The 25,016-nt window shown below is 35.7% G+C and overlaps 2 protein-coding genes across 4 annotated transcripts in view; one reads left to right on the forward strand and one right to left on the reverse strand.

The window, feature by feature from the left end:
• The window catches only part of FRMD7 (FERM domain containing 7), a 57,896-nt gene extending 49,268 nt beyond the window's left edge, over positions 1-8,628 (forward strand). Inside the window, exons 7-12 of one of the 2 annotated variants that reach the window (XM_011383888.1) lie at positions 1,368-1,515; positions 3,136-3,231; positions 4,615-4,778; positions 6,083-6,151; positions 6,270-6,345; positions 7,421-8,628. In XM_011383888.1, coding sequence (XP_011382190.1) covers positions 1,368-1,515; positions 3,136-3,231; positions 4,615-4,778; positions 6,083-6,151; positions 6,270-6,345; positions 7,421-8,512 — 1,645 coding nt within the window. In that variant the 3' untranslated portion in view covers positions 8,513-8,628. The remainder of the gene's footprint in view (positions 1-1,367; positions 1,516-3,135; positions 3,232-4,614; positions 4,779-6,082; positions 6,152-6,269; positions 6,346-7,420) is intronic. The other variant, XM_011383889.1, reaches the window with a different exon arrangement.
• A 3,868-nt stretch (positions 8,629-12,496) lies between these two features.
• Positions 12,497-25,016, reverse strand: part of STK26 (serine/threonine kinase 26) — a 71,869-nt gene continuing 59,349 nt past the window's right edge. Inside the window, exons 9-12 of one of the 2 annotated variants that reach the window (XM_011383890.1) lie at positions 24,274-24,367; positions 23,767-23,829; positions 23,548-23,684; positions 12,497-13,192 (exon numbers count right to left, since the gene is read on the reverse strand). In XM_011383890.1, coding sequence (XP_011382192.1) covers positions 13,156-13,192; positions 23,548-23,684; positions 23,767-23,829; positions 24,274-24,367 — 331 coding nt within the window. In that variant the 3' untranslated portion in view covers positions 12,497-13,155. Of the gene's footprint in view, positions 13,251-23,547; positions 23,685-23,766; positions 23,830-24,273; positions 24,368-25,016 lie in introns of both variants that reach the window. The other variant, XM_011383891.1, reaches the window with a different exon arrangement.

Here is a 25,016-nt window from a genome sequence, read left to right on the forward strand (position 1 = left end):
TTTAAGATGAGACATTAGGTTATTTATTTGGGCTCATTCTTTTTTTGGAGATAGGCCTGTAATGATATGAACTTTCCTCTTATGATCGTTTTTGCCATGTCCCAAAAGTTTTGATATGTTGTACTATAATTATCATTTGTTTCTATGTATCTCTTGATCTCTCTTTTTATTTCTTCTCTGACCCAGTTATATTCTTCAGTAGCATGTTGTTTAATCTCCATGTGTTTGTGGTTCTTCTTATTTCTTTCTGCAGTTGATCTCTAATTTCAAAGCATTATGATCGGAAAATATGTTTGATATGATTCCAACCTTCTTATATTTGTTGAGGCTAGCTCTGTGTTCCTGTATGTGGTCGGTCCTTGAGAATGTTCCATATGCCCTAGAGAAGAATATATAAGCAGATGTTTTGGGATGGAAGGCCCTGTAAATGTCGGTTATGTCCAGTTGGTCTAATGTGTTATTTAAAGATGTTATTTCCTTATTGATTTTCTGTGTGGATGATCTGTCCATATCAGACAGTGGGGTATTTTAGGTCCCCTACTATGGCAGTGTTTTGGTTGGTTACTCTCTTTAGTTCTGTTAGCAATTGCTTTATATATTTTGGGGATCCATGATTGGGAACATAGATATTAATAAGTTTTGTGTCATCTTGGTGCATGATTCCTTTATCATTATGAAGTGTCCCTCAGTATCTTTCTTTACTTTTTTTTTATTTTGAAGTCTATTTCTTCTGATATTAGTACTGCTACCCTACTTTTCTCTGAATGTCATTTGCTTAAAAAGTCACTTTCTACCCTTTCACTTTGAGTCTGTATTTGTCTTTGGAACTGAGATGTGTCTCCTGTAGGCAGTGTATGGTTGTTTTTTGTTTTGTGATCCAATCTGCACCTCTGTGCCTTTTTATTGGTGAGTTCAGTCCATTTACACTTAGATTATTGAAATTTAGATCTCTTATAGCCATTTTATCTTTTGCTTTCTTTTAGCTTGGTATTTTCATTGCTTCCTTGTCCTTGAGTGTTGTTTTGTTTTGTTTTGTTTTTTAATTTGGTTAGGTTTTGTGGGTTTTCTCTCTGGTCCTTCTTGTTTTATGTTATATACTTCAGTTCTGAATCTTTGGCGTCTGGTTACCATTATGAATATGCAAAGGATAGTTATATACAGTCGTCCATTTCTTTCTGTGTGTGTCTTATCTCTATTCCCCTTTGCAAATTTGGATCTTTGAACCCTTGGGGACAGACTCTTAAAAGCAACCCCTTAATTCAGAGAAGCTCAGGTCAAAGAAAACACTGAACTCCTCATTGAGCTCTCAGGGTGGAGCTGTCATTCTTGCTGTATTCATTTGGCTCATAAATTCTTTACCTTTGCAGTGGCAGAAGCCCAGCTGAATCTGATATTCTTCTACTGGACATAGCAAGAAAGCTGGATATGTATGGCATCAGGCCTCATCCTGCCAGTGATGGTGAAGGGATGCAGATCCACCTGGCTGTTGCTCACATGGGAGTGCTGGTTTTACGGGTAACAACTTTTTCCTTTAAATTCCTTCAGTTGTGGTTATCTTGGCTCAAATTTGAGAGGATGTTGCCACGATGATCCAACCTTTCAGTCTTACCACCAATCAGAAAAGGAAGTGATGCTTGGGAGTGCTTTAAGTCCTCTTCTCTCAATGTGCTTTGCTTCCATTTACAGTCTATAATTGACTGTTTTGATTCTAAGGAACTTACACATTTAGATCAGGCCAGCATGATGGAAAAAAGAAGTCAAGAAGCTCTTTAGAACTTTTAGACCCTTAATAAAAATACAGATTTTGGCTTCCTAAAAGCTTAGGCTGTGACAGAGTACATTAATCCTGTTCAAATCCACCAGATACAATCCGAAGGGTCCAAAATGTGTTGTTCTCATTCAGTTACTTGTTACATTGGAGGTATCCTGTGCCAGCTGGTAGGGAATTAGTGCCCAAAGCTTCTAGCAATTGTTGCCATTTACTGGCTCATCCTTTACCCAGGACTTTGTTTTCCAGGTTAGAAACCAACTCAGGGCTCTCTGGTCCTCCACCATCATTAATCTTCACTCCAGGGAACTTGGCTAGAAGCTTTTTTTTTCCAGCATTTTTTTCAGTCTACCTGGTCTCCTCATATCTGTGAACATTCAATAAGTTTAGATCTAAGTTAAGATTCAAAAACTCTTGCCTAACTTTCAAAATGATAGGCAGACACTTAGGCAGGTTTGGGAATGAATCACCCACTGACCAAATTAGAGCACTGAAGTAAGTCACTAAGTCAATCAGATACAGACTCAGCTAAAAAGAATCTTGGCCATCTTATTTATTTGGTTGTAAAGTTTAGAGCATGAGAGTGACATTGATGGGCAAAAGATCAATGGATCATAGTCATACCTGTTTACCCTGGAGAGAATTTTTACCCAGTCCACTCTAACCCCTGATTCTTGCTATTTCTTAATGCATGGGAATAGATGGGGAGGGTAGGGGAAGGAAGGCCATCATGTTAGTTGTGATCTCTTTCAGTGTGAATACATCTGTGGACAGTTGGGAACACTATAGCTGGTCTATTTTGTCCTACCCAAATCCAGTCAAAGATACGTAGTATTGAGTACCTCTGTGTATTCTTCACTGCATTAGTCTTTTTTTAAAATCACCTGTATTGAGTTATAATTTTCATCCCACAAAATTCATCTATTTCAACCATACAATTCAATGAATTTGAGTGTATTTACAGAGTTGGGCAGCAATCTATTCATTTTTCTATCACATTTATTGTACATCCACTCTGTGTCAGAGACTTGAGCTACAGGGATAAATAGGAATGATCCTGGCTTCATGCAACTTGGATTCTAATGGGAGAGACAGACAATTAAACAACTAATTATAAACAAATATGATGTGCTTTCTGATAGAAAAAGTATGGGGTGCTAAGGTAACACATGTGAAAGGGGCTGGTGTCCTACCTGGGGTGCTTTCTTTGGTCAGAGCTTTTACCTAGTATGACAGGATCAGTTTGTGTAAGAGATAGATAAAGGATAGTCTCGATTATGAAGCACATTTTCCAACAGGTTTGCATTGTCTTACAAACCAGCTTATGCTGACATTTATCCTGAAATCTGCCATGTGTTTAATTATAGGGAAATACAAAGATTAATACTTTCAACTGGGCTAAAATCCGCAAGTTGAGCTTTAAGAGAAAGCATTTTCTCATCAAACTTCATGCCAACATCTTGGTAAGTAACTTTCTAATAAATTCTATTACTTTCTGTTCACTTGAGATTTCTTAGTTATTTCTGCAAATGGTTTGAATGTGAGTGGTAAAAGCTAGTTGGCCCTGAGAGGTGATGTACTCCCACTCTTGTCTCTACATAAATAAACTAGAGCTTACAGAATCATATTTTACTAAAGGCAAAACACCAAGAAATCCTATTGTTAGTTCAGAATGAATAAAGAAATAGGAATATGGGGTGGCTAGAATGAAAGACAAGTCTCCTTAGAAACCATTTTCAGAGATCTGATAAGTCAAATAGAAGTGACCAGATCTAGGACTATAGACATATTCCTTCACTTTTGTCTGTTCCATTTTATCAAATATTTTTATCTTCTTTCCTTAAGCAAAAATAATTGAATACCTATTACATGCCAAACAATTGCATACCTATTTTTTGCCAAAGTGGAATGTGGAAGGTGGATGTAAATTAATTATAAGAAGCAATTATTGGTCAATGCTGCATTGTACAAGATAAGACAAAGGTGCTAGAAAAGATGTTCTTTTATAACTATCAAGAAAATGAAAACGTGTATCAACTAAATTTTTGACCTACCGAAGATTGAGTAGTTTGGGCTTTGTCCTCTAAATTTTAGCAGTGTATAAAGCATTCTTTTGAGCAGTTCAGGAGACTGTATCCAGTGTGAGGCTCATGGAGAGTCCTAGGGCTGCATATGGGAATCTGGAAAGGAATAAAAGAAGTGGGGCCAACAGAGTTGGTTGGCGGGGCTGCTGAAAACAGCATACATGGGAAAATGGGTATATATAGTGAGTCAGGGGAATGGGGAAATCTTGACTTTATGTCTTGAAAGCTAAGCACCCCCAGAGCAGATAAAAACATGCAAAATGAGCAATACAGAGCATCATAGAACAAGGCAGCATAGAAAGGAAGAAGTATTTCCAGCTGGTATGTTATATTCATGTATATGTAATCATCCTGTAAAACCTGCCATCTGTAAGGAAATCTCCTCTTCTCTCTCCTTTCTTGTTGGTTGTTTATAACTTCTTGTCACTTTGAAAGGGTGCCCTTTGATCTTCATCTTAACCTAATATACAACTTCACAAAAATGTTTGTGGCAGAGAAGAGGGGCATTAAAAAAGTGTTTGAGGTGAGGGGGTGTGCAAGTTTATATTTGCTTCTTAGCGAAGGCTCTGTTTTTGAGAAGTGGCCCTCTGTTCCTTGAGGGTTGCCAATCATTTGGTTTCAATAGGTGTGAAGCCTATAGGGAGCCAAGTGTAAAACCAGATGTTGCATGGGCACCTGGACCAATAGTTTGGAAGGTGTTAGGATTTGAAAGTCTTTGATATTCTTGAAGGATGTTTTGTTGATGGACATTGGTTTATACAGGTGCTGTGCAAAGACACATTGGAGTTCACCATGGCCAGCCGAGATGCCTGCAAGGCTTTCTGGAAGACTTGTGTGGAGTACCATGCTTTCTTCAGACTCTCCGAAGAGCCTAAATCAAAGCCTAAAACCCTACTCTGTAGCAAGGGTTCCAGTTTCCGCTATAGGTAACTAAATACTGCATATAGGCAATCTATACACACAACTTCTTTTCAATAACATGGAAGGCAGGAGAAGCTTGAATTCTAGAAGCAATAAAAGATTAATTTCAATCACTTAAAGAATGATAACCTTTGCTTATTCTGTATGTGACACATTAAGTCAACATTTTTTTAAATTGGAAGCAAGGGGAGGGGAACACACTACTTAGGGGGTTCTATCAGAATCTCTGCAAGATTGAGGGGACATATGCAGTTTGAAAAATAATATTCAATTAACTTGTTTTCTTTATATGCAACTTACATGCAAGCCATGGAAAAGAAAGCTCAACAACATCCTTTTGGTGGTGGTTAGGCAAAAGATAATGTGAGGAAGAACCAGAGGGGCCAAGGGATTAAAAAGTTTGAGCAATATTGCAGTAGAGGCTTCTTACTACAGGTAACACCTGTAGTAAGAAGCCTCTACTTATTTAGACCTCACTTACAAGAAATGTAAGTGAGGTCTAAATAAAATCTTAATTTTACTTGAAGACACCACCCAAGGAATTCTTTGCTAAGATAAAAATATTCTAATCAAATGCTTCCCATAAGGAACTTTTCAAATAGTGGAATATCGTTCCAGTAAAAACTGAGATTTTTTAAAACATACATATTTTTGATGGAATCTTTCCAAAATGTATTCTATAATTCCATGCCTTCTTAAACAGATGATACTTAATGACCTCAGTAATTCTAAATATCACTTCTGAAGGAAGCTGTAGTACAGTGATGGCCTCAGGGTGGGAAAGGCATGTCAGAGCCTGCACCTCAGTGATAAATGGTCCAGACATTTTGGGTTTTATTATACTTGTGATTTCTTTTTTTTTGGGGGGGGTGCTCTTTTCTCCCAGCAGTCAGCTGACTTTCTTTGCTAGTGTATGTCTGACTAGAACAACCCTTTTCTACTGTTGAGTTATCTGTTTTTCTTCTATCATGGATCGGGAAACCAGATATGTAGCCTTATTAAAAATTGTGTATAAATTTGGAAGTAGGGAAAATGCCTATAAAGTATATTAGTTTTCAAGGCCAGAATTTTTAACTGCTACATAGTCCTGTTTAGAGGCTTTTAAAAATTTTCTGGGTTCTGAGTAGTTGTTGTTCTATGCCTGATGTTTGGGTAAGTGAGTATTATCATTAATGTGATGGTCAAAGAGTCATGATATATGTCATTCATCCAGACTTTGGATTTCAACAATGAATGAGACTGTTGGGTTTTGGTAGCCTACTGGCTTATGACTAGCAGTAATAAAATGTTTATCTTGTTCTTTTAATAGTGGAAGAACCCAAAGGCAACTTTTAGAATATGGGAACAAAGAGAGGTTGAAGAGCTTACCATTTGAAAGGTACATGGTTTGTTTCTCTCTCTTTCTCATATTGATTTTAAGTTGAATTTAGAGATTTATATGTATCCTGGATTTGCTTAAGGACCATTTCAATTCTTTCTCCATTTGGGAATTTCAGGAAACATTATCCATCTCAATACCATGAACGACAGTGCAGGTCCTCACCAGACCTCCTCTCTGATGTGTCGAAACAAGTAAGTTTCTGAAATACCTTTTTTTAGATAAGTGTAATGCATAATTTTAAATGCTTTTGAAATTTAAATGCTTTTTATTGATTGTGCCAGAATCTCCCAGTGTGTATAAAGATTACTATGTTTGAATAGGTTAGCCTCTTGGGGTGTTCGGTCAGCTCAGTCTTTCCAGCCAATAGACCATTTAGTATACTACCGCTGGTGTACCTTATAGATCGGAAAGATCTGGCACATCTTTAAATTACAACCTGTAATTTTAACATCTTGCAAAATGCAGAGTCAAATGAATTTCTATAGATTTGTATTTTTAAAAATAAAAGCTCTGCTTTTAACCAATAAAAATCTTAAGGCTTAAAGGAAACTATAAGGTGTTAGTTAAGGTTTTAAAGTACTTTTGCTGTGTAATTTTGTAACTTAATTTAAGAACAAAGTGCTATTCTCCTGGAACTGTGAGATGATGGCTTCATTTGAATTTTATAGTATGGACCATGTTAATTATTTTTCTTTTGCTCTCACTGAAAACATTAATTATAGGGCTCATAAACTCTCATGCCTTCATTCCAGTCACAGGCAGCTTTTATCTGAAAGCTTTCACAAAGGTATAATGGTAGAAGGTATCATCTAATATATGTTCCTCTCATGCCATTCATAGCCCTCCTCCTTACCATTTTATAGAAAATAAGGGGAAGACTGGAACAGGGAGGTTAGGAGACTTGCCTAAGGTCCCACAGCATGTCAAAGGCAGAGCCAGGGCCAGAAGTCAGAACTCTTGGCTCATTGATATAGCTAGTAAACCATACTGCTTGTGTTACAATGCCGACTGAACTACATAGAGAACTCGGAGGCTGGAAGTGGGATGGCCCAGAGAAAGGATAGTGTCATGTGTATTTTTTGCACATGAATTCGGATATGGTACAAGTTACTACCCTTTCCGTATATATTTATCAAGAATAGAACATGGATTGAAATAACTTCGTGAAAAACCACTTTTGCAAAACTCAAAACTAATTTAGACACCTGACCCCACCCCAACCAAATGGCTTTTTCCTTCTTTTACCAACATGTCTTTTCTCTCAAGGTGGAAGAATTGAGACTAGCATATGGCAGTGGATACTATCGAAATGTGAATGGAGTGCATGCATCTGAGCCTGTGCTAGACAGTAGAAGGAGAAACTCTGCAGTGGAGGTGACATTTGCAACTGAGCTGGAGTGTTCCAAACCAGAGGCAGATCCCACATCATTACATCAGTCCCAAAGCAGTTCTTCTTTCCCTTTTATTTATATTGACCCTGTCTTTATCACTGACCTTGATCCAGATACTGATCCCAGAGACTACTTTGAGGAAAGAAGTACTCTAAGCTCCTTCCAAACAAGCTGTAAGTTTGCTGATAATCACATGAGTGCATCTTCTGGCCTTACAAGAAAAGTGAGCCCAGCAAGGCAGCTAACATATACAGATGTGCCCTATATTCCTTGTACTGGTCAGCAGGTTGATATTATGCCTCCTCAAATCTTTTTTTATGTGGACAAACCACCCCAGATACCCAGACAATCTCCAATCATGGCAGAGGAGAGGGAAAGGCCAGACAGTTGTCTGGAGCCCGCTGCAATGAAGCCAGCAAAAAGACGCCCAAGAAATATCAGAATGAAGAGCTTTCAGCAAGGTTTTCAAGAACTCCAAGAAGGTATGGCCAGGACTAGTGGTAGGAGCAACATCGATGTAGATCTAGAAGAAGATCCGAATTTAGAGGATGCATTTGCATGTGACATTCAAGAGCAAACCCCTAAACGGTCCCAGAGCCAATCAGACATGAAAACTATACGTTTTCCTTTTGGGTCAGAATTTAGACCTTTAGGGCCTTGTCCTGCTCTGAGTCGTAAAGCTGACCTGTTTACACATATGTTTGCTGAGCAGGAGTTTCCAACCGTTCTAATGGATCAGCGAGCAGCAGAAAGGTATGTAGCTAGTGAATCTAGTGATTCTGAATCAGAGATTCTTAAATCCGACTATTACTCTTTGTATGGCAAAGGAATGAGGTTGCCCAGGGCCAGAATTCGCTTGTCTTCTGGTAGTCTACAGTTAGATGAAGAAGATGAAAATATTTCTTTCAATGTACTAACTGCTGAAGACAAGACTTTGCTAAAACCGTGTAATTACTTTTTAGCTTAAAAGTATAAACTCTATGAACGTTTCTGGGCCAGTTCTGTTACTAACTTAGGTAAAAAGAAAGAACCTTCTGCATAAACCATTTTCTTAGTTCCCGTTCACTGGTATTAATAGAATCTTCTATGTTTAGGCACCTACCTTATAAAAGATCCAACTGCTGCCTTGTTCCTCAAGCTCTACTCTTCTATTCCCTCTGAAAGGACTCTGGAACATACTAGCACTGTGGCAGGGTGAGGGATTATTTGTCATCTCCATTACACATTTCACCATAGAGACATTATAAATAAAGGTCAGGCTCCTTATCACTGAAGAATGGTGACAGTATGGATTAGCATATAGAATTGGCTTCTGATGTCATTTAGTGATTTGGTAGATTCTGTGTTGGTCATTTTGTTCTCAAACAATACTATGAATAAAGGTTTCGGTCCTCATTATCTGTGTAGGGCCCATTAAAAATGGTCCTATTATGTTAAGGACTTCAATTTTTTAAATTATTAGTTTGAAGTATATAGTACATTGGTTAGATATTTATATAGTTTATGAACTGATCACCCTGATTACTCTATCAGCCATCCAGCTCTCCACCTAGCCATTACATTACTGCTGACTGCATTCCCTATGCCATACTCTCCATCCCCATGACCATCTCTCACCAACTACTTTTTACTTCTTTAACCTTTCACCTCTTTTTCCCAGCCCCACAACCCCCCTCCACTCTGGCAGTCACCAGGTTGTCCTCTGTATTTGTGAGTCTGTTTTTCATTAGTTTGTTCTTTTTATTCCTTAGATTCCACATATAAGTGAAATCATATGGTATTTGTCTTTCACTGACTTATTTCACTCAGCATAATAACTTCTAGATCCATCCATGTTGTTAAAAATGGTAGGATTTCATTTTTTTTTATTGCTGAGTAATATTCCATTGTATATATGTACTATAACTTCTTTATCCAATTGTCTGTTGATGGGCATTTAGGTTGCTTCCATATCTTGGCTATGGTGAATAGCGCTGCTGTGAACATAGGGGTACATAGGTCTTTACTAATTGGTGTTTTAGTTTTCTTTGGATAAATACCCCAAAGCGCAATTGTTGAGTCAAAAGGTAGATCTATTTTTAATTTTTTTGAGCAACCTCCAGATTTTTCCATAGTGCTTGTACCAATTTGCAATCCCACCAACAGTGTATGAGGGTTCCCTTTCTACATATTCTCGCCAACATTTGTTTTTTAATTTATTGATGATAGCAATTTTGACAGGTGTGAGGTGACATCTCATTGTGGTTTTAATTTGCAGGACTTCAATTTTTATAACAATTTCTATGTTAGGGGGAACATGGCCCTCCTATAACTCAGGAACAAGATAGTAGCATAGATTCTCTCAACAGAACACAAGTTTATTATTCATCTAGGACTTGGAAGAATTCTAAACTTTAGAAATTCATGAATTAATCAATTTCTAAAGCCAAATATATGCCTATTGAGGATATTATAATGTTTGACTTATTAGTTCTCTATTCTTAACTATCTATTGTATGTAGCGAAAGATAAAAGCTAACATGTTGGTTTGTTTATCTAATCTCCTGCAAGGAATTTTTGCTATATCTTGTTTATATCTATCTATCTATCATCTATCTATCTATCTATCTATCTATCTATCTATCTATCTATCTATCTATCTATCTTGTTTGCTATATATTTTTTGCTATATCTTTTTGCATGTATGTAGGCAAGGAAACGAGATTAATAATATTTCAATAAAGGGTGATGGAAATCCATTTATTTAAAAAAAAAGTTGTAAGTATGAGCTTCCTTTTGTTTTCATCAGTTTCAGAAATTATTGGTTCTAGCCTGTTACTAAGGGAAGGGACAGTTAAGAGAGCAAGAAAAAGGAGAGAAGCAGGTGAAAATATATATATATAGTCAGAGATGGAGAAGTGGTAGAATTGGGGTAGCTGAAAAGAAAAAGAATAGTACTAAAACCAGACTGAGTTAATAAACAAAATTCTATTCTTGACTCATTCAGAATTTCTCTACTATTCCTCCTGGAAAGTATAGTATACTGTTTAAGAATGTCATTTTGTTTATTGATTTTAATGTTAACTACAACACATTTACAAGATAATGTTGGTATTAACTTCAAAGAAATGATGTAATTATATAAGCAAGCTATTTTTATATATGACAATGGAGAAAAGATGAATTGGAGTAGTTTCCTTACTCTCCCAGTCTTTACATCAGAAAAATCCTTTTTAATACACATCTTTCTTTCTACTCCTTTCCCACATTCTAGCACTTTCTTTCCTGCTCCTGGAATCGTATCCAGTAACTCACAAGTTTAGAATAGCTATTTAATAATAACAATATATTGAAGCTCAATCACCTATATATCCATCCTATAGATCCTCAAAACTATATTAAGTTCATCTTTGACCTTTTCCCTAGGAAAAGCTCAAATTCGTTCAGGCTTATCTGCTGTTTCTCATCTCAATTCCTAGAATTCTTTGTAAAATTTGTTTTCCTCAGAGAACTATAGGTTTCAAATTTTTATAAGATTTCCTAATAAAACTATAATCAGGGTGAATATACAATTAATTATCCAATCTAGGGCATTTTTCAGTGAAAGAGGACTCTATTAATCATTTTATCAGGAGAGGAGGCAGACATCAGGATATAATGTTCACTGTAGCTATAATCAATGCCTAATAAAATAAAATATGAAGAATATCTTTTAGTTTCCAATGGAAATATTGGTATTAAAGTTCCAACAATAAATTAACGGGCAAAGGAGAGATAACTTGAAACAATTTAAATGTCACATCATATATTCTTCAAGAAAACAAACACTGAGGACCATGGAATTTAAATATTTATTTTTATCTTCCACCCCTACCTCTGAAACATTGGAGTATGCTTCACCTCAAAACAGTTTATAGGACTAAAACTATAATGAATAAGCAATACAATTTCTATTCATGATGCAGTTGTGTTGTAAAGTTTCAAATAATCAATTTATAAATTTGTTGCTTTTACTCTTATAAAAATATTCATTTACTTCATGATATGAGTTGCAAAATTATTTCCTGACCTCTATATAGATTATTAACTACAATTGATTTCAGTTACATAGCAGGTGAAAATTTTAACTGAACCATTACTTCAAAATATGATGTATTAAAAGTAATTGTTACAGTATAGGCACCAATGAAAAAAATCTTCTTGGCATATGACATAACAGCAACTTACTCAAGTGTCTGTATTATTACAAAAAAGGGAAAAAATGGCCACTTTGACTAAAAATTGTATTCTTTACTTAAAGAACATCTTTCTTCCAATATTTGGCAATTATTCAGATTTTTAAAAAATGACTTTTGTGCAAAAACCAAATTGTGCAGTTCTAAATCAAACATCAAAACTAATTAATTTAAAATTCTATAACTACAGTTAAGAGCTTAGGCAGGCATTTATATATGTGTGTGTATATATTTATATTTATATATGTGCATATACACATATATAAATATATATCCATATTTATATACATATACACACAGAGAAGGCTTAAAAGAAAAAGGTATTACCCACATAACAGTACCATAAATAAAACTGAAAATTAACTGTACAGTCTAACTTACCTTTGTATGGACAGAAACCATCCTGTACTATGGCTGTTTCTATATGAATTAGTAAATGCCTATTTAAATTCAAAAATGAAAAAAAAAATGATGTTTATGTACTGGATAATTATGAAGACCAAAATGTATAAATAGTTTGTAGACATTTTACTACCATGGCAAAAGTACATTGGTGTGTTATATTTATACCTGTTGATCAGATATTTAATTACGTGATGATCAGCTTTTTTTAAGCTCCCCAAATCCAAGCATATAATATGTCATTTGAGTTGAAGATTTTAAAAATAAAATCTGACTAATTCCTAGAGTATTACCAAAAAACAAAAACAAAAACAAAGAAACAAAAAACTATAAAAAATACATTGGCTAATTGGTATTGTTTTAAATTCCCAACCATGTTAAATAAGGGTTAATTGCCTCTTCTAAAAGAGAAGGCAAATACTGTATACCAAGAGGTACTGCTATTGTTACATGTTGCCTATAAACACTACAAACACAGAGGTCTCAAATATGATTGTCATTGAGCTGCCTGGAATATTATACCACCTTGGTAGAAGAGTCGGTACTTTTCTAGGTTTCATTTTTAAGAGCTTATTAAAAACTTCTGTTTTAAGTAAGGCATGACTTGTTTCCACCTCCTCACCAATAGTCGTTTTTTAGAATATGCTTGTGTTTAAAAAAAAGTTTCATGAGGCTTGATGATTTACAAAAGTTGAGTATTTAAGATAACTTTGAAAGACCTGTATGTTTCATCAGTGTACAGTTAACTAAAAGTGAAAACATGAAAGGTATTCATCCTCGTAACTTAAGTATTAATGATACTTAAAAGAAAAACTGTATCTCAACATTTACTAGAATACAGATGAAATTATAGTATTAAAAGTTATTCATTACAAAATAAACTTCTAAAAATATAAAATGATAAACACCATCACAAAATACTTGAATAGCTTCTTCAAAATCTTCAACATTGTAAAGATCCAAAAGGCACATGGAGCTCATGAGTTAAGCACTGTCAAACTTGAATCAGCTTTGATGGGGTTCTCTTGGTCCTTATGAAATAGAATCCAACAATAAGGAGTTTCTTAGGGGGATTCATCTGCTGAACACCTATAAAATTACGAAAAATTTAAACTGATATATAACTATGCGTGTTTATATTTCTCATTTGTATGAAATCTGCAATGAAGGAACTGATTAAGCAAACTAAATCCTTTCTATTGAATTACATCATGTAGATGTTAAAATAAAAAGAAGTTTAAAAATTCCTTCTGCTTCTGATTTTACAACTTCCAATTGATTTATTTGCAAATTGGAGAAGAGAGTGTAGTTTTCCATTAAAATCCAAGAGATTTTAGGAGGAATTTTAGTTTATTAATATGAGTAGACTTTATCTGATGGAAAGATCTATGAGAGTATGTGCTATGACAGGCTGTACAGTTTGTTCCCACTTGATGCCAGTGTGGCATCACAAATATAAAAAATATAAAGGTGCAGTGAAAAGTGATATCATGAGATTAAGGCTAAATTAGTATTGCTTTATAACTTGCTGAGCTAAGGAATGTTGTGTATGTTTGTGTATGCATACAAAAGTCTTGTTTAACAAGAGAATTTGAAATTCATAAGTAAGAACTTTTACTGAATGTGAACAAAATTAAACCAACAGTTTAAGAGAACATATAGAAACTAAAGTCAAATATAGGAACTTTTACAGGCTTCATTGAGTTCCTCTACCTAAAATCCTTGATTTTTTTATGGGAGTTAAATTTATGAACTTTATCACAGGAAATTGTAAATAGTGGTATGATGAGAGTAGCAGCAAAAATGAAAGCATTCCATTCTGGAGGAGAAAAAAATGGCGTAGAAAATAGAGGAACTGTTTATCCCTCTGGCAACCAAATCAAAGTTCTGATAGAAACAAGGAGCACACAACAGAAAAATTGCCTAGGATCTAGATGAACAAGCCATACAACTAGGGAGGAACTAAGATATCATCTTGTAACAGCAGAAGGTAGGACAAGGTGAGAGCACGAGGCTGCCTGGTCCCCAGTGGCTGAGTGGGACAGAGGCTGTGGTAGGCTGCAAACCTCTTAAAGGGGCTGTGTCCACAAGTGGGCATTCCCTGTGATGGACCTGCTCGCTCTGAGCACCAGCACACATTCAGCTGCGCAGGGGGCACCAGGGATTTACACAGGGACACGGAGTTGTCAGAGTGAGGGCTGAGGCAAGACTCGCTCTGTACAGAAGTGCTGGTGGTACCTACTATTCCTCCATTGAGCCCTCCCTGCTCCCAGTGCACGGACTCAGCACAGCCATAGCAGAGAAGTCATCAAACTGGATGACAGAGGTCGCTCTGCTCAAAGGATTCCCTGAAACTCCACCTCCTCAACTCACAGCCCCTCCCAAGCCACATCCAGGTTTGTCCTCCCTTAGTAAGGTACCCCTTGCTGAGCAGCAACTAGATTCACACTGATGGCAGCTGACCTCGGTTTCTGGTGTGGCCTCTTAAGGCAACTAGAAGCACAGCATCTGTGGGTGCTTGCTAAATCTTAACAGATGGCTCCGGAGGGGTAGAGACTTGGGCTAAGTTTAGCCTGCAGCTGACCCCTCTCACGACTGTGCCACTGGACACCTACTACACAAAGCTGCACTAATAAGACCGGGAGACTTAGAAGCTTTGCTTAGTACATAGAAACAGACACAGAAATGCAGCCAAAATGGGAAGACAAATAAGCAGAAAACATATGAAAGAACAGAACAGAGATCTATCAGATACAGAGTTCAAAACACTGGTTATAAAGATGCTCACTGAACGTAGTGGAAATGTAGATAAATTCAGTGAGAACTTTAACAAAGAGATAAAAAAAAACATAAAAATAGAAATGGAAATTATAAAAGAGAACCAATCAGAAATGAAGAATACATTATCTGAGATGAGAAGTATGTTAAATGGAATAAACAGAGGAAATAAAGAAGAAGATCAAATGACCTATATAGAGGATGGGAAAGCCAAGGACACTCAATCAGAATGGCAAGAAAAAAGAAGCCAAGACTATAGTAATAATTTAAAGATCCTATAGGACACTATTAAATGTAAAAATATTCATGTCATAGGGGTGCTGAAAGAAAAAAACAAGATGTTGACAAGCTATTTGAAAAAATAATGATGGAAAACTTCCCTAACCTGGTAAAGGAAATAGACATACAACCCCAGAAGCTCAGAGAGTCCTCAAAACCAGGAATTGAAAGAGGCTCACACCAAGACACATGATAATTAAAATGCCAAAGGTTAAATATAAAGAGAGAATCTTAAAAGCAGTGAGAGAAAAATAGTTAGTTACCTACAAGGGAGCACCCATAAGATTGGCAGCTGATTTCTCAAAAGAAACTATGCAGGACAAAAGGGCTTCGCACAAAATATTCAAAGGGATGAAAACCCAGGATCTACAACCAAGAATTCTTTATCCAGCAAAGCTATCATTTAGAGTTGAAGGGCAGACAAACAGCTTCCCAGACAAAAATAAGCTAAAGGAATTTATCAGCACCAAGCCAGTATTACAGGAAATGGTCATAGGGACTTCTTTAAGAAGAAAAAACATATATCAAAAACAAGAATAAAGAATGGTAACAACTACATTCCTATCAATAAGTACCTCAAATGGAAAAGAATTAAGTGCTCCAATTATAAGACAGAGTGGCTGAATGGATAAGAAAACAAGACCCCTACATATGCTGCCTACAAGAGACTCACTTCAGATTAAAAGACACACAGAGACTAAAAGGAAGAGGATGGAAAAAGATATTGCCTTAATGGACCTAGAGGGTATTGAGCTGCATGAAATGGGTCAGATAGAGAAAGACAAATATCGCAGGATTTCATGTACATGTGGCATCCAAAGACAAAATCAACACATCGACAACAAAAGCGGAAATAAACTCATAGATACAGAGCATATATACAGAGCATATTTATTGGGTTACTAGATGGGAGGGGAATGGGGGGGACAAAAAAATGCAAAGAGATTAAGAGGTACAAATGAATAGTTGCAGAATAGACATGGAGATGTAGAGCATAGCATGGGAAGATGGTTAATAATGTACTAAATATGTAAGAGGGGAGAGGGGTACTAAATTTAGTACTAGATTTAGATAACTTTGCGAGTTATGTGGATTTCTGATCACATGCTATACAACTGAAAATGGTATATTATTTTATGTCAACTATAATTGAAATAAAAACTCACTGAATTGTACAATATAAATACAAGCAATTGATTATTTATTATATTTCAGTAAAGACAAAACAAATTGGCAAGTGAAACAACATGGATGGACATAGAGGATATTATGCTAAGGAAAATGAGTCAGACAGAGGCACAAATACCATATGATTTCACTTATAAGTGGAATCTAAATATACAAAGCAAATACACACACCAAAACAAAAACAAAAACAGACTCAGAGAAAATGGAAATCAAAATGATAGTTGCCAGAGGGGAGGTGGGCTGTGGGATGGGTGAAGGAGAATATAGTCAATAAAACTGTGATAAGTATACATGGTGAAAGATGATTACTAGACTTTGTGTGGTGATTACCTTGTAAGGTATATAAATGTAGAATCACTATATTGTCTCCTTGAAACTAATAATATTGAATACCAACAATACTTAAATAAAAAATAATAAATTTTAAAAAAGGAATATTGAGGGAAAAAATGAAAGCATTCTTCAATGATGTTTCTAAGGCCCAAATAAGAATATCCTACCTGACCTTTTGTCTGTACTCCTACTAGCAAGGTAAGGGGAAAAAAAACTCAGACAATTTCATTCAGTGGGAAATTACTTTATAATGCCTAAAGACGATTATTCCAAAAGCTAATGTTTAAGATGGGCAACAAAACAGTTTTCAAGCATACAACTACTAAGAAGTAACTTTGTTAAGAATAATTGAAATGAATAAATCAAAGTAATGAGGATGTCAGAAACATGGTGGAGTGAGAGATGTACCCAGATCTCTCTCCATAAAACAACAATAAGCTGAACATCTAAAACTCAACAAAAAACACCCAAACTGCACACCAGCACATCTGAGCATGGGATCTGCGCATAAGAACTACCACAGGTCAGAACCCTGGGTGTCGGGTGGTGAACTGGGAGAAATAAAGAAGCTGCCGCTCGCAGCCTCTGGAGCTCCCTGCAGGAGGAAGGGAGGGAGGAAGTTGTGGTGACTTCCCTGTACAGCGCTGCCTGAGTTCCACGCAACTGGTGGCAGGGCCCAGTCATCAGGGCAGAAAGCAGAGAAGCGAGATGGAGACTAACAACAGTTGATTTTTATGAGCCATGGTTGCAAAACCAAGGCTGAGTTATAGCCTCTATTCCCCAACCCAGAAGAACCCTTCCCCCATATCCTCTGAGACCAAACACAGTGAAGACCCAGGAAAATCTGAGGAAAAGTTACTGAAATTGTCGCTAACACTGACAGGGACGAGACTAAGGGTAGCAAGAGTGATTGAATATCTGTTAAAAAAAGAAAAAAGGGCATTATCCAAGAGGCTCAGACGCCACCTACTGGAAACCAAAAGAAAAGTGCTTCATTACAACATGCTAAAGAGAGACTTTTATATAATAAATCTTTCTGGAAAAAAAGCAGAATACACTTCTATTAATGCCCAGGCAGAGAGATAGTCCATTAAACACCATGATCAACCAAGGTGACAAGGCAGCTAAGAAAGAAAGAGAAAAATCTCTGGATATAAGCTTAAAGACATAGAAATATGCGACTTAAATGACAGAGAATTCAGAATGGAACCACCGAAAATACTCAGTGAGATCCAATATGACTCATATCAACAATTTCAGGATCTGAAAGAACAACTAGATGAGCAGATGAGTTCTTTAGCAAGGAGACTGAAACTCTCAAAAAGAACCAAATAGAACTTCTGGAGATGAAGAACACACTGAAAGAGATGAAAAAAGAAATAACAAGCTTGGAAAATAGAGTAGACCAAATGGAGGAAAGGATCGGTGATATCGAAGACAGATGTTAATAAATAAATCAGAAGAAAGAAGAGAGAAACTGAAGAATGAAAAATAATGGAAGAGAAATACAAGAACTAGCTGATACCATCAGGAGAGGAAACATAAGAATAATGGGCATTCTCGAGGGGGAGGAAAAGGAGCAGGGATTAGAAAGCATTTTCAGACAAATAGTGGATGAGAACTTCCCAAATCTAAGGAATGAGCTGGAGCTTGGAATTCAAGAAGTCAACAGAACACACAAATATCTCAACTCAAAAAGGCCTTCTCCAAGATACATGGTATAAAAATTATCTAAAATTAACAACAAAGAAAGAATTCTCAGGGTACCCAGGGAAAAGAAGATGGTAACTTATAAATGAAAACAAATTAGATTATTGTTGGACTCCTCAGCACAAACCTTACAAGCCAGAAAGGAGTGGAATCAAATATTCAAAATATTAAATGAAAGGAACTACCAGCCAAGAAAAATATATCCAGCAAAGCTCTCCTTTATATATGAAGGAGAAATAAAGACCTTTCTAGATACAAAAAAAATTGAAGGAATTCTCCACTATGAGGCCTGCATTACAGAAAATACTGAAAGAGGTCAGCTTACCTAAAACGAAATGACAAAAAAAAAATACATAATTACGAGTAAGGCAACTAGCAGGCAGAGAGAACCAGCGGAATGCAAACTTTACTAAGAACAGGGCATTATAACCTTAAACCATAAGAAGAGATTTGCTATAACAAGATAATAATGAACGTTTAGCATGAATAGGGACAAACTGAGATAACAATGACTGAAAAGAGGAGCATTCAAGGATCAAAATTCACAAAGTAGAATGGAGATAAGGCACGAGCAGAAGAAAATGGATGACTGTATAAATATAACTATCCTTTACATATTCATAATAGTAACCACATGACAAAGATTCAGAACTGAAGTATATAACATAAAACAAGAAGGACAGAGGAAAACCCCACAAAACCCAACCAAAATAAACAAAACAAAACAAAACAAAACAAAACAAAACCAGGTACACAAGGACAAGGAAGCAATGGAAACACTGAACTACCAGAAAGCAAAAGATAAAATGGCTATAAGAAGACCTTATATTTCATTAATCAAGTGTAAATGGACTATACTCATTCATCAATAAAAAGGCACAGAGTTGCAGAATGGATCACAAAACAAAACCCAACCATATGCTGCCTCCAGAAGACACATCTCAGCTCCAAAGACAAATACAGACTCAAAGTGAAAGGGTGGAAAGTGACGTTTCAAGCAAATGGCATTCAGAGAAAAGTGGGAGCAGCAGTACTAATATCAGAAGAAATAGACTTCAAAATAAAAAAGGTAAAGAAAGATACTGAGAGACACTTCATAATGATAAAGGGAATCATGCACCAAGAAGACATAGTACTTATTAATATCTATGCTCCCAATCAGGGAAACCCGAAATATATAAAGCAATTACTATCAGAACTTAAGGGAGAAACGGACCAAAACAGTATCTTAGTAGGGGACCTAAATACCCCACTGTTAGATATGGACAGATCATCCAAACAGAAAATCAATAAGGAAATAACATCTTTAAATGACACATTAGACCAACTGGTCATAATTGACATTTACAGAGCCTTCCATCTCAAAACAGCTGCTCATACATTCTTTTTCTAGGGCACATGGAACATTCCCCAAAATTGGCCACATACTGGGACATGGAGCTAGCCTCAACAAATATAAGTGGTTGAAATCATATTAACCATATTCTCTGATCATAATGCTTTGAAGCTGGAGATCAATTGTAAAAACAAAGCAGGAAAACAACAAATATATTGAGATTAAACAACATGCTACTGAAGAATAACTGGGTCAGTGAAGAAATAAAAAGAGAGATAAAGATATCTATATATATCTATATCTATATATATATATAGATATAGATATATATAGATGAATGATAATGATAGTACAACATATCAAATCTTTTGGGACATGGCAAAAGCGGTAATAAGATGAAAGTTCATATCATTACAGGCCTATCTCCAAAAATAAGAACGAGCCCAAATAAACAACCTAACGCTTCATGTTAACTACAAAAGGAAGAAAAAATGAAGCCTAAGGACAGCAGAAGGAAAGAAATAATCAAAATTATAGCAGAAATATATGACATTGAAAACAAACAAAAAAAATAGAAAAAAAATAAATGCAACAAAGAGCTGGTTCTTCGAGAATGTTAATAAAATTGACAAACTCCTGGCTAGACTCACTAAAGAAAAAAGAGAAAGGACACAAATAAACAAAATCAGGGATGAAAGAGGGGAAAATTACAACGGACATGCAGAAATACAAAGGATCATACAAGAACACTATGAAAAAGTATGTAACACCAAATATAATAACCTAGAAGACATGGACCAGCACTTAGGAAGATACAACCTTCCTAGACTGAATCAAGAACTGGAAAATCTAAATAGACCATTCAGTAGTATGCAAATTGAAACAATTATCAAAAACCTACCAAAAAGTAAAAGTCCAGGACGAGATGGCTTCACCAGTGAATTCTACCAATCAAAGAAGATTGAATACCTATTCTCCTCAAACTCTTCCAGATAATCGCAGAGGAGGAAATACTTCCTAACTCATTTTAGGAGGCCAGTATTACCCTGATACCAAAACTTAGTAAAGATAACACACACAAAAAGGAAACTACAGACCGATATTTCTCATGAACGCAGATTCAAAAATCCTAAAAAAGATACTAGCGAATTGAATACAGCAACATATAAAAAGATTATACACTATGATCAATGGGGCTTCATCCCAGGGGCACAGGGATGGTTCAACATATGCAAAGCAATTCATGTGATACACCACATAAACAAAGTAAAAAATAAGAATCACATGATCACATTAATAGATGCAGAAGAAGCATTCAACAAGATACAGCATCCATTTATGATCAAAACTCTTAACAAAATCGGTATAGAAGGAAATAACCTTAATATAATAAAGGCCATATACGACAAAACCTCAGCCAATATTATACTTAATGGTGAAAAACTAAAAACCTTCCCTTTAATATCAGGAATAAGGCGAGGCTCTCCACTATCACCACTGTTATTCAGTATAACATTGGAGGTCTTAGCGAGTGCAATCAGGCAAGAGAAAGATATAAAAGGCATCCAAATAAGAAACAAAGACGTCAAACTGTCACTATATGTTGGGTGACATGATTTTCTATATAGAAAACCCTAAAGACTCCATAAGAACACTACTAAAATTAATGAGCAAGTACGGTAAAGTCTCTGGATACAAAATCAAGATTCAAAAATCCATAGCATTCCTATATCTAATAATAAAGCATCAGAAAAATAAATGGAAAAAATAATTCCTTTTGCAATTGCAACAAAAAGGATAAAATACCTAGGAATAAACCTAACGAACCATGGGAAGGACAAATAAAATGAGAACTATAAGTCCATATTATTAAAAGAAATCGAAGAAGATACAAAGAAATAGGAAGATATTCCGTGTTCTTGGATTGGAAGAATCAACATAGTTAAAATTAAAATGACCTTATTACCTAAATCGTTATATAGATTTAATGCAATCCTGTGAAAATCCCATCCACATTTTTTAAAGAAATAGAACAAAAAAAATCATCAGATTTGTATCGAAGCACAAAAGACCCCAGATTGCCAGAGCCATCCTGAGAAAAAAGAATGAAGCTGGAGGCATCATTGTGCACAACTTCAAATTATACTACAGAGCTACAGTAATCAAAATGGCATGGTATTGGCAGCAAAACAGACACACAGACCAGTGGAACAGAATCAAGAGTCCAGAAGTAAATCCATGTTTATATGAGCAAGTAATATTTGACAAAAGTGCCAAAAACATACAGTCTAGAAAGGAAAGCCTCTTCAATAAATGGTGCTGGGAAAACTGGAAAGCTACTTGCAAAAGAATGAAACTAGACTGTTGTCTATCACCACACACCAAAATTAACTCCAAATGGATTAAAGACCTGCATGTAAGACCTGAAAGAAGAAAACAGGAACTAAACTCAAGAACCTTGGACTTAAAGAGGATTTTATGAATTTGACCTCAAAGGCAAAGGAAGTCATAGCAAAAATAAAGAATGGGACTACATCAAACTAAAAAGCTGCTGCACAGCAAAAGAAACACTCGGCAAGGTAAAGAGACAACCATCCGAATGTGATAAGATATTTGCAAGCAATGCCTCTGATAAGGGCCTAACATCCAAAATATACAAAGAATTCATACAACTCAATAACAACAACAACAACAACAAAACCCAAATGATCCAAACAAAAAATGGGTAGAGGACCTGAGCTGACACTTCCCCTAGAGTACATCCAAATGGTCAACAAATATATGAAAAGATGCTCAACATCGCTACCTATTAGGGAAATGCAAATCAAAACCACAATGAGATACCATCTCACACCTGTTAGAATAGTTGTAATCAACAGGACAAGTAATAACAAATGGTGGAGAGGATGCTGAGAAAAAGGAACCCTCATACACTGCTGGTGGGACTGCAAATTGGTACATTCACTATGGAAAATACTGTGGAGGTTCCTCAAAAAAGTAAGTATTGATCTACCATGTGATCCAGCAATCCCTCTACTGGGTATTTATCCCAAAGACTTGAAAACGCATATCTGAAAAGATTTGCACACTGATGTTTATAGTAGTGTTATTCACAGTGGCCAGGACATGGAAGCAACTGAAATGTCCTATGAGAGATGATTGGATAAAAAAGCTGTGGTACATATATACAATGGAATATTAGTCATAAGAAGAGATGAAATACTGCCATTTGCGACAACATGGATGGACCTTGAGATAATCATGCTAAGCGAAATAAGCCAGACAGAAAAAGTTGAAAATCACATTATATCACTTATATGTGGAATATAAACCTAAAAGCAACAAATGAACAGGACAAACAGAGACTCATGGATATGGACAATAGACTAGTGGTTACCAGATGAGCAGGGGGTGGAAGAAGAGCGGGGAGGTAGACGGCGTAAAGGAGGTCAAATAGGTGGTGACAGAAAGAAATCTAACTATGGGAATTTAATCTACAGTGTAAATAAATAAATAAGTAAATATATGTGTGTGTGTGTATATATATATATATATATATACCCTATTGTTAAAATGTACAGCTGAAACTTACTGGATTTTGTTAACTAATGTTACCATAAAAAATTAACCTAAACAAAGATAGACAAATAAATAAATAAATAAATATTTTTTAAAGAAAATCAAAGCAATTATATTGTGTCATAAATTAAAATCCAACACAAAATGTCAAAATAATTTTTAAGAATGACATTTCAAGCTTACTTTTGAAATTTTTCAATTAACTTCTTCACCATTTTATCTGTGATGCCAGGACAGGCGGCTTCTGCCACAGCTATACTTTTCTCGAGTTCTTCAATTGCCTGATTCCTGCTAGCATTATTCTCATCCTGCTGTTTAAGCTGAGAAAGATCATTAGCTATAACATTTAAAATTACTGTACTTCTTAAACTACATACCCAATCCTGATGAATATGTACTTACTTCAGCAAATACAGGTGTGATTATCATAGACAAACAGCTTAGGGTTTGCACAAAGTCTTGCTCCTTTGAACAAAGTATATAAATTATACACATGAAATTAAAATAGTCATTCATGTTTTTCTTATTCAATAGTAAATGTGCATTAATTTGAATCCCCCCCACAAAGACCAGTATAAGGTAAGTCTCCATGCTTTCTTCCCATCACTAATTCCCAACCATCATCCAGAAGGCTTCTAACTTTAAGATTACAATAGATATCCATGATTTCACTGGATTTATTTATCTCTAGGTAAAATGCATTTGAATATATACCAATAGCTACACAAATGACTTCTATGACCCTTTCTTAATTAGTTCAAAACTAATGGGAAATGAAGTATATACTATGGATGTGGGAGGTAGACAGACATTTAGGGGTATCAAATTCCAACATTTTTGGCCATCAAAATCTCACTACATTGTTCAAAGAAATCTATCAAGAGGAATTGATCATCTCCATGTACGTACAGCTCCATTCTGCAGTTTCTTTGGATCAGGCTTCTTTCGCACAGTGGTAAAGCTCCATTCAGGATGAGTATTATTTTCCCTGTTAGTAGATTCCCTAAAAAGATTGACAAAGATATTTCTATAAGTTCCTAAATAATTCAACTTGGTAAAAATACCAAATCAATGCAGTCAAACTCTGAAGAGAGAACTGTCTCAATGTATAAAAAAATCATAGCATAATAAAGCATTTGATCTAAGTTTCAGGAAGATACTACATTTTACTGAAGAGTAGCAGTGGTTATCAACTCCAAGTATGCATCAAAATAACATGTGGAGACCTATTACCATATACTCAGTCCTCTGAACTAACTGAATCAGGATCTTCTGCAGTATGGCTTGTGATTTATTTAAGGCTCCATGGGCAACTCTGATGGGCAGCTAAGGCCAGCAACCATTAGAACAGGGTGCAAAAACTATCCTGGTATTTTTTTTATCCCTTTCAAAATTTGGGCAATTTCTCATAAATGCAGGACTCAGAGTATTTTAGCCAGTGGAGGTATAAATTCTGGTGTAGCCTACAGACTATTCTAGTATAAATTAAGTGATGGACTTAAAGACTAAAATGTTAATGTAAATGCTGCTGTTCAAAAAACTGTAAATTTTAAAGGGGTACACATCATTTATAAATAAATACCTCAGGTCCTTGAATAATGTAATTTCATTAAAACGTTGATGAGGAAAAAACTGATTCCTAGCTGGGGCTA

Source organism: Pteropus vampyrus, unplaced genomic scaffold (assembly GCF_000151845.1).
Source record: "Pteropus vampyrus isolate Shadow unplaced genomic scaffold, Pvam_2.0 Scaffold548, whole genome shotgun sequence".
Lineage (NCBI taxonomy): Eukaryota > Metazoa > Chordata > Mammalia > Chiroptera > Pteropodidae > Pteropus > Pteropus vampyrus.